This window comes from Paramisgurnus dabryanus, chromosome 12, assembly GCF_030506205.2.
Source record: "Paramisgurnus dabryanus chromosome 12, PD_genome_1.1, whole genome shotgun sequence".
In the NCBI taxonomy this organism is placed as follows: domain Eukaryota; kingdom Metazoa; phylum Chordata; class Actinopteri; order Cypriniformes; family Cobitidae; genus Paramisgurnus; species Paramisgurnus dabryanus.
This window is the reverse complement of record NC_133348.1, coordinates 23,211,347-23,221,368: the sequence shown is the minus strand read 5'-3', so window position 1 is coordinate 23,221,368 and position 10,022 is coordinate 23,211,347. Positions and strand designations below refer to the sequence as shown.

General features: G+C 38.6%; 1 protein-coding gene across 1 annotated transcript; it reads right to left on the bottom strand.

The window, feature by feature from the left end:
* Positions 1-4,695: 4,695 nt before the first annotated feature.
* Positions 4,696-10,016, bottom strand: LOC135739001 (XK-related protein 6). The gene is made up of 2 exons (XM_065257244.1): positions 9,833-10,016; positions 4,696-7,340 (listed from the first exon to the last, which is right to left on the bottom strand). The coding sequence occupies exons 1-2, from the start codon at positions 10,014-10,016 to the stop codon at positions 6,367-6,369; spliced, it is 1,158 nt and encodes a 385-aa protein (XP_065113316.1). The 3' UTR covers positions 4,696-6,366.
* Between the last annotated feature and the right edge of the window lie 6 nt (positions 10,017-10,022).

Sequence of the window (10,022 nt, the reverse complement as noted above, 5' to 3'; positions counted from 1 at the left end):
AACAACAATTTGTTACTCTGGGAAATCTATCTCTATCATATCAATCAGTATACATTCACATACACATCTGAACATATACATTACCACTTTTGATCTGTCGCTGGGCAAATTGTGCATAAACGTAAAGCATACAATTTTGTATAGGTACTCAATTTCAAATACTTATTTACTTATTTTTCCAGTCTTCAGAGATGAACAGTCTCATATATATATAGATCTACAGTAAGGCTCACATTTTCTTTTTTCAATATGATATCCTCTTTATCGTCTAAAAACCAAAGATTACAAAAACAACATTAGCACCATATGTTGTAAGTATTACTAATATTTTCCCCCCAAAATAAGATCTTATGCATTACTGGACATCAGTGTTGTTTTTAAATAATGGCAATCAAACCAAACAATTGACTTTCATTTGTATTTGACCACATCAAATAAATATTTTTTTTCAACATAAGTAATGAGTACAGTCAGTTAAGAAAAGAAATGTTACAGTAGTATCAAATAATTTACTTAATACCATTGTGCCGTCTTTCTTAAATATCCCATGTAAGAAATACAATGACAATCTAACACAGTCAGGTATATTACCTGTCTCCAACAGCATGAATAATAACTCTAAAATCAGCAGCAATTCATCTGACAACCATATAAGATCATATTCCACCAAAATATATAACCAGAGCTACAATAACAGAAGAAATACATACAGTTTCAGGACATAGAGATGACAGGAATATACAACACATCGAATTCCTTTTATCAGAACTACTTTTATGCCCGTGAATGAATGTCAAAATGATGCATTTTTATCTTTTTTCTCCAATGAGAATCCCTAGTGCAGATTTAAAACATCCGTACATTATTAAAACATAAAAGATACATAAAATAAACAAAATCTGGGGAAGAAGCAAACAACTTATTTTCTGCACCAATGCTTCTTTGTGCAACTTAAAACATAATACAATAAATGGCACCATATTTTCATAAAACATTGTTTGGCTGTAAACTGTGTTGAGGTGCTTCTTTTTCCAAAGAGGAAAGTGTCCGTGAGTCAGGTCTTTCAGATGGTGGCCCTGCTTAGTGGGCTACAACGTTGAGTCCTGCAGTCCACATTCAGTGGTAGCACCTTAAGGAAATGTTAAAAGCACCAGGTCAAGAAACAAAAATGCACCGTTTTGTTTTGTCATCAGAACATTTGGCTCTGTGTTAATAACAACAATTATGTGGACCACTGCACAGGTCAAAACCTAACTGGATGCAATGAATGCTCTTAAAGAACCCTGGAACCATGAGTGGAGCGTTGTATTGAAGAAAACATGCAAGTGTGTGCTGGAGGGATTACTATAGGATGCATTTTGTGGGCATGCTAGAATCCAAAAGATGTATTTAAGCAGTCTGAAGATGGTAGCACTATAGGCCTTCAAAAAGACATATACTCCAGTGTGTCCAATGCCATCTCAGATTTAGGTTCAAATGGTTTACCCACTAAGCACCACTTTTATTCGTATTGGTCTACACACATTTTTTTTCTTTTTTCCCCCATTTTTGCAGGCAAAAATCCATTTGGGTAGACATTTTTTGTTCACAAGACAAACGACAGAGAGAAAAGATTAACTTGTTGGCACTACAGCTCATTCATTTTGCAAGACAGAGGAAGGCATAGACAGAAGTACATTAACAATCATTAAATAAATTGCTAACTTCATCGTAACTCTCCTCTAATACCCAAACAAATACATTTTTAAATCATTATACTGCACAACATAATCTCATGTCAATATGTATCTATTTTACAAACTGGCGAATCCGTATAATCTCATACGGTTTTAGTACAATCTGCTTTGGCCTGTGATGTTGGGGTCAGTACGTTTTTCTTCAATTCACATCATACAAATTCTTACGACATTACCACTACGTAAAATAGGTACGTTTTCCCATGAGACCAGGTTGGACTGCATCATTCCCTTTTGAATCCAATAAAAAAATGTTGAGTCATATGTAACCGGTCTATAAGGGGGAGTTCAGATGCAAAACCCTCTAAGTGCATATGACATGTTTTCTTGTAAATGAAATGTTTAGTTCACTTTAATGGCAATATAAATGTTATGCAAAATCACTAAAGATGCAGCTAGAAACATTGCAAATGATGAAAGTCAGAATGTAAAAATGAAGAAACTGAAGCACACATTAGGGGGGGATATGATCCATGTCACTGCCACATTCAGGTTGTATTTAGGTCTAAGTACAATGTAATCCATGATCACTTTACGCAATATTGTGCATCCTTTCCATAATGACTTCTCTGAAAAATCGATGTGGCATTTAACTGATTCTGCCAACAAACTGGTATTTCTGAATGGCCTGAGGCTGGGATTAATCTGTACCGAATGTATTTCACAAACATACAATAATACGTGCCAAGAGCATTCAGTCAATAATATCATTATCTCATATTTGACGGAGGTGACGTTAAGTGGCTTTTGCATCTGAGCTCCTCTCATTTATTAATCTGAAAAGGTGTGGAACCCAACATTCAAGTAGATGTTAAGTATTGCCTTTCATTTATAATACGCTGAACCATTGTGTTTCACAAAACCAATGCTGAATGCATTTCCTGTGCAGATATGGGACAAAATCTATTGGCTGGTTACAGTACTGAGTGAAATATGAAGAAAGATAGAGACACTGGCATTGTTGTTTGCTGCAATGGCTGCCATGGCTACACAGAAGCACCCAAGAGGACAAGGCACCACAAAGTATCATTATAGACTGGTCCCACTTACCCACCCAACCCCGAATATGAATAAATAGTGGCGTGAATTTATTATTTATCGGTCTTGCTTAGAAAACACAGCTGGATGGAAATACAGCCATGTAACTTGTTTGGCTAGTAAGGCAGTAAAACTAACCAAATTCAGAATTCTATGTGTAATATATGGGATTTTTTGCACCCTCCCCCCAAATCTATTCACAAATTGACATTAAACTAATGATCAAGATGAATTAGAAAAGAAAACATCACAGTGTAGTTGAAAATATTACCTGGTCAAGAGCTCAAGAGCCTTACACTTTTAAAAATAATCGTGCCACTCAATGCCACAGAAATAACTTTTTTTTTGCACCTTTATTTTTAAAAGTGCATTTGTTGCTGATTTTGTTATTGGACTTTAAACTTAGCATGGGATGCCAGGCAGCCAGTCACCCAACCATAGGCATAAAACATACATTTACACATAGTAATATAATAAGATTGGTGATATCCCAGCAAACAACAGTGCATCCTTGTGCCAAGCACCTGCAGGAGTGGAATATCTTATACAGGCGCAAAAAGGGAACGGGAAGAGGCTATGGCAGGTTTGTTTGGATGAAATTGTTTAATTTAACAAGTAGTAAAAACCAGAAACCTGATATTGCACGTATTATGGAATTGGTTTGCAAACTGATGTTCTGGAATTAACATATTATTTGCATGAAGTTGCCTGCCCTTCCCAATTCCCTCTGGCCAAGTTATAAATCCAAGTTGTTCTCCTAAAACATAGTCTTTGCATCAGAATATCCCAGATGACACACACATGAGAGAGGTGGAGGGCTCAGAGCAGCAACCAAGGATAGAGCTGAAGTTTCAGAGGTAAGACACACACACACATATCTATCCTCGAAATCTTTTCCATCCATGGCAAATAAAACCCCCCACCTCATCCTCTACAACTAATCTGAAATCTGCGTTTAAATATCCGGCAGGCACAAGGGGATTTCTAGCAGTTCATGCAGTGAAACTTGGCATCCCATGTTAGTGTTTGCAATAAACCTGCTGAGACAAACTGAATAGCTTACTAAACAATATGGTTTTGAGGAGTTTAAACAAACCTTGGCCCTCATTGAGAAATTCATTCATTATTACTGTAGTTAAAAATATGAATTTGGGGGAGATTAGCTTGAGTTTACAGATATACAAACTCATCTGGCACCTTGTATCAGATGTAAAAAAATGAATAAAATGGGATGTTTTATCCAATTACAAATAAGGGCACATTAGAAGCCCTGGCAATCCAGTCAATACTCAGTATGTGCAACCTTACCATGCATTCTATGGTGTAAATGTATCCAATATTAGGAGAAAAAATACATTTTCTCCTAAGGGGATCTTCAAAAAATATAGCCAACATATTAAAACTTACTTTGAAAATAAATAAAATTTTTCAATTGTATAGTATATCAAGGAACTGGTGAATGACAATATTATAGCATTTACATACATGAATGTGTCTTTGAGACTCTTTAAGCTTTTTTTGAATACAAGTTTAAGTGGATATAGAAATGCAGTATTCATTTATACAGGGAATGATGGAGGATTACTAAAGGTAAGATTTAAGCACCACAAACATTTCTCTTTATTATTATTATCAGTGTTTGTGTTTATATGTTTATGTATGGTATAACAAAAAAATTGGTTTTCCCACAATCTGTGTTTCAACACGTCCATGCTATTACAAATTGGTTTCAAATATAACAGAGCAGTAACGACTTATATAGTAAACACTTTACCTATATCATTTTATTAGTTACCTTCATGTCTCATTTGATCACTCCATAGATGTGAGCTGATAATGGGGTGTCTATATAAATATTTAAGTTTTGGGACACCCCTCCAAACCATTGAATTCAGGTGTTCCAATGACTTCCATGGCCTCAGGTGTATAAAATCAATCACCTAAGCATGCAGACAGCTTTTTGAAAGAATGGGTCGTTATCTGGAGCTCAATGAATTCAAGTGTCGTACAGTGATAGGTTGCCACCTGTGCAATAAGTCCATTCGTGAAATTTCCTCACTACTGAATATTCCATGGTTAACTGTTAGTAATATTATAACAAAATGGAAGCAATTGGGAACAACAGCAACTAAGCCACGAAGTGGTAGGCCACGTAAAATCACAGACCGGCGTCAGCTAAGGTGCTCAGTGCACAGAAGTCTGCAAAGTCAATCACTACAGACCTCCAAACTTTATGTGGCCTTCAGATTAGCTCAAGAGCAGTGCTTAGAGAGCTTCATGGAATGGGTTACCATGGCCGAGCAGCTGCATCCAAGCCTTACATCACCAAGTTGAATGCAGTTGCCAGGAGAATGGTACTTGCCTGACTGCATTGTGCCAAGTGTCAAGTTAGGTGGAGAGAGGGGATTATGGTGTGGGGTTGTGTATCAGGGGTTGGGCTTGACCCCTTAGTTGCATTGAAGGGACTCTTAATGCTTCATCATACCAAGAAATTTTGGACAATGTCATGCTCCCAACTTTGTGGGAACAGTTTGGGGATGGCCCTTTTCTGTGCACCACAAAGCAAGTCATATAAAGACATGGATGAGCGAGTTTGGTGTGGAGGTACTTGACTGGCCTGCACAGAACATCTTTGGGATGAATCAGAACAACATCAGTGTCCTTCTCATCCAACATCAGTGTCTGACCTTACAAATGTGCTTTTAGAAGAATGGTCAAAAATTCAATTAAGTGTATATATGTATATGATTTTTTGTGTTTCGAAGATGAACGAAGGTCTTACGGATGTGGAACGACATGAGGGTGACTTATTCATGACAGCTTTTTCTTTCTCTGGTAAACTAACTCTTTAATGTAAAGTGTTAACCTTATATACTCATTACAGAATAGAAGATAGCATCAAAGGCCATCAATGGCCAAAGACTATCTTAGAAATATATAAAATGTTAAGGCCCTTATTATGTTCAAAATGCCAGTGGCAGTGTTATATGGTAGGTAAACACACACATTTTCACCAAATAGGACATCATTGCTCTTCACCTTTTGGTTTTATGTTTTCATTTTTATTTAGTTTTAAAGTTTTTGTTTAAAGTATCCCCGTTAGCCGCAGGATAATGTGGGCCATTGTGTCTAGCTTATAATGATCTTTTGCCATCATTTACGTTAGCTGTATTCTATTTTTCATCGCATCCGCTTGGAAAAAAGTAGGCACAAAATGGTCAAAATGAAATCAGAATGAGGATGTTAAAGACTATGTTCCTCCATCATTCCCATCATGCATTGCAAATGTCAAAGTTCACAGGGCCATAAACAACATTACACACTGCACACACACACACACACACACACATTAGTAGAACACTCACACCATAACTATCCAAACTAGGGAATGTTGTATATCTGAATATTTGTCCTCCATCTGTATACTGTGTTTGTCAAAATATATGTAGAATATTCTCTGTTTAGACTCTTTGTAGACCTTAGATGCACTCTCTTAACTTGAGAGTACAACTAAATAAAATTTTCGAAGAAAAAAGCACCAAGGGAAGTGGAGAACCAGAGAGGGCATGGAAAAGGGAGGCATTGGACGCCTTCATAGGGAGGACTCGTATTGGAGCAACTCGTAGAGCAGGGGTCCATCCCTGTACCTGATGCCCACTGCGTTGGGGCTGATGTACTGGAGAATGTTTATGGTCCTCCGCAAGCGGCGGTCCACAAAGTGAGCATCCCAGGCCGGGTAGCGCTTTCTGGGCATGTCAATCTTGATTAGTGGCCCTTCTTGAGGAATGGGCCTGCCCGCCGCATCGGTGGGCTCTGTGGATCTCACCTGAAACACCGGCAGGCAAGTATCTGTGGCAGCTTCCTCCGACTCTACATAGTCTCCTGAACCCATGGCTCTGGTTGGGGTGGCTTGGGAGCCCCGAGGCCCTGGTGTGGGTGCCATAGGCTCGGCCTCTGGAGGTAAAGGGAGACCCCAGAGCAGCTCAGCACAACAGGAACTGGCCAGCACCCTTAGCCTGGGCCCCATGGGATGCAGAACCCCGTAGTAAAGGACCATGCAGGCGACTCCAGACATGAAACAGAGGAAGACGCCGCAGAGAGCCGATGCAGCGTAAGAGTCCGTTGTGACCGGGTCTCTGTAGGCATACCACAGAGCAGTCAGAATGGTATTTTCTACCAGCACCAGCGAATAATAAACCACCATGCGGTATCGGGTCCTTCCCTCCTTGACGTTAAACCAGCAGAAGACGTAGACCACGCCTACCAGCATGTTGAATAGCACCTCCTCCCATTTGGACATGCAGAAGTCGGTGCCTCCGTGGATTACCCAGAAGGCCATGGCACACCAGTGCAGCACCACGAAAATGCCAAAGTAGAGGTGGAAAACTGAGGCGAAGAGGGCGAAGGATAGAGCCCGGGAAGAAATAGTGAAGAAACGCCACATGAGATGCACCAGTGCTCCCCGATAGCTCATGCTCTTTTTGTCGTCGCGGGAATCACGTAGAAGCTTGTGGTACGAGGCCAGAACCCAGGAGAGAGAGAGGAGAGACGCAACCGCTGACACACCTGCATGAAATAAAAGCAGAGACAGGCAACTATTAGATTATTATTAAAAAATCGAAAATGTTAACGCTTGACTTTGCTTTTTCAGAATTATTCATTTAAAGGTGCCAAAGAATGCATTGATACAAAAGGTTACATTGTTCTCTGATATCTACATAGAAGGTATGTAACTTCATTAAAGGTCCCGTTCTTTCTGTGATTGTGTTTACAGTGCACAATATAAGATGTGTTCATGTTTCACGTGTAAAAAATGCGGTATTTTTCACACAATTTACTTATCTCTATAGCGCTGTTTTCACTGTCCTAAAAATGGTCTGATGTCTTCCTTTTTCTATGAAGTCCCTCCTTCAGAAATACGTAACGAGTTCTGATTGTGTAGTTTGTTTAGTGTGTTGTGATTCGATAGCAGCTTAGCTTGCCGTTAGCTTAGATTGCCGTTAGTTTAGCTGGCGATTGACGTATTCCTGTGGGCGGAGTTTAGTCAAAAAACTGTTTTACAAGTCCATTTACAACCGTAGGATTTGTCCCTAGAATTAAATGGTCTATTATTACCTTATTTGAAAGAGTCATGAATAATAATGTTGTGTTCTGCTCTGATTGGCTGTTTCTCAGAGCGTCTCATTTCAGTAGCTCTGTGTGTGTGCAAAGACTGTGATGTTTGAAGATTTTGATGAATAATCAATTATTTGAAGATTGTGGACGTTTCTGAATGGTAAGTTTGTAAGCAGAACTTCAGCCTAAACGCTAACTAGCAGTAGAATATAACATTAACATTGCACGTTACCTCATAGCGTCAGCAGTCATAACTTTGTTTTTAGCGTTGTAACAATATTGTAATTAATTTAATGTTGGGATATGTACATCCAGACTGTAACGTCACAATCGGTTTTAAGATTGGCCTGTTTTTCAGTTTCCTTTTGCATGCACAAGGTTTACATAAGAAGAAGGAAACAATAGTTTGAGGCTCATGATTTCATTACCATGTACAGAACATTATTCATCTTTGCCTATGTAAATAAAGCTTTACATTCTATGGCACTTTTAATGATTATCTAAATAAGCATGAAATCTTTTTACATTGCAAATAGGTTCAAATGCAGTGGCGGCTCGTGACTGCTCATGTGAGGGGCGCAAATTCAAAATATGTGTTGGAGTGTCATGTGTATTGCTTGTGTTTTCAAAATATGTGTTCTGCGCGTCAAGTGATCCTATGTGCATCACATGTTTTGTCAAAATAAGTGCCTGCTGCACACTCGTCAAAACCGTTTATGATAGAAGAGACGCTCACGTTCACAAAATACACGCAAGACACTCCTTTAACAGTAAACTCTGATTACACATGACATTATGCGAGTATCTGGCAAATGCGATCTGTCTCTTAACATAAACCTTTAGACGCATCTGCAGCAGGCACTTATTTTGACAAGACACGTGATGCACCACGAACCACACACGATGGGCTAAATACATGTTGGGACGAACTTCGCATCGAGCATCCTCGAAAAAAGAATTTACAATCAAAATATAAAATATATAAAAAATCTAAAATAAAGCATGATAAGACATATAGAAATAAAGTTATCAGATGTTTAAAATGTGTGTTTATATATAACGCAAAATATTTGCATTGAGTACTGCTATTGAAAAAATTATTATTTCTAATAATTTTAAGCATTTTTGGAATTGTTTTTTTAAACTTATTTCTTGGATGTACTAAATATCTTTCATCTCGCATAGAGCCACTTTTACTATTCATCCTGTTGACCTGATACTTCATAGTGTTCATAAAGCCTTCTGCATCGCTGGCATAGCTGTCAAATCAGATTTGAGAAATGATTCTACTCTACACCTCAGATTATCTGCAGCGCAGCAGAAAAAACCCTGTCCTCCACAAACACAAGTCTCGGGCAGGAAGGGTATTATACACAGATTCAAACACAATCAGCCTTTTCCCACACACACTGTATGGCTTTGCCATCATGTGTCCTATTCCTGAATGATTGAAGTACTTGGACTTGATGAATTAATAAAACACAAAGCTATGAAGTGCAGTTGGTCATATTTTGTTGTCACTTAAACTAACCTAACTACAGATTTTGCCATGCATCATGCTGTTCTGGAGTTTTGGGCCACGCTCATGAAAAATTAAAGGTGCATTTTCAGCAACATTTCTAATCAGAGAACAGCAAGTCTTTGGTGTGAAATACATTTGACAAATTACCCACACTACTGCAAAGTAAATCAAGTCGATTTTAAAACAACTCTTACTTCTAAATAAATATCCGATAATTGCTTTCTGCTACATCGCAATCAAAATATTCAAAAACATATCTTTCTGTTGAAAAGCTTAAATTATGTATTATATTTATTCTGTTAACATTTCAGAGTTTTCCCAGTGACCTTAACACATTTAATTGCGATCTCATCTGTCACACACAGGCTGTGCTAGTTACAATGTCAGTGGTCTCAGTATAAAGCCTTGCGGCACTTCTTACACTGCAGCTTTTCGGCTCGGTTCTTCTGGATCATGATGCAGAGCTGAAGCACCAGCTGTGGAGCGCTCTCCAGAAATGTCTCCAGTAGACGGAGCATGTTGACATCGGCATACTCGTACATCATGGCCCAGTAGAAGCGTCGCTGGTTCTCCTTCTGTCTGCGACTCTGGATGCCGAGGTACATGGTTCT

Excerpts from the sequence above, each read along its gene's own strand:
- LOC135739001 (XM_065257244.1), bottom strand. The coding sequence starts at position 10,016 with ATGTACCTCGGCATCCAGAGTCGCAGACAGAAGGAGAACCAGCGACGC. Across the intron at positions 7,341-9,832 it reads CCGAGCCGAAAAGCTGCAGT|GTGTGTCAGCGGTTGCGTCT; the intron begins GTAAGAAGTGCC and ends TATTTCATGCAG.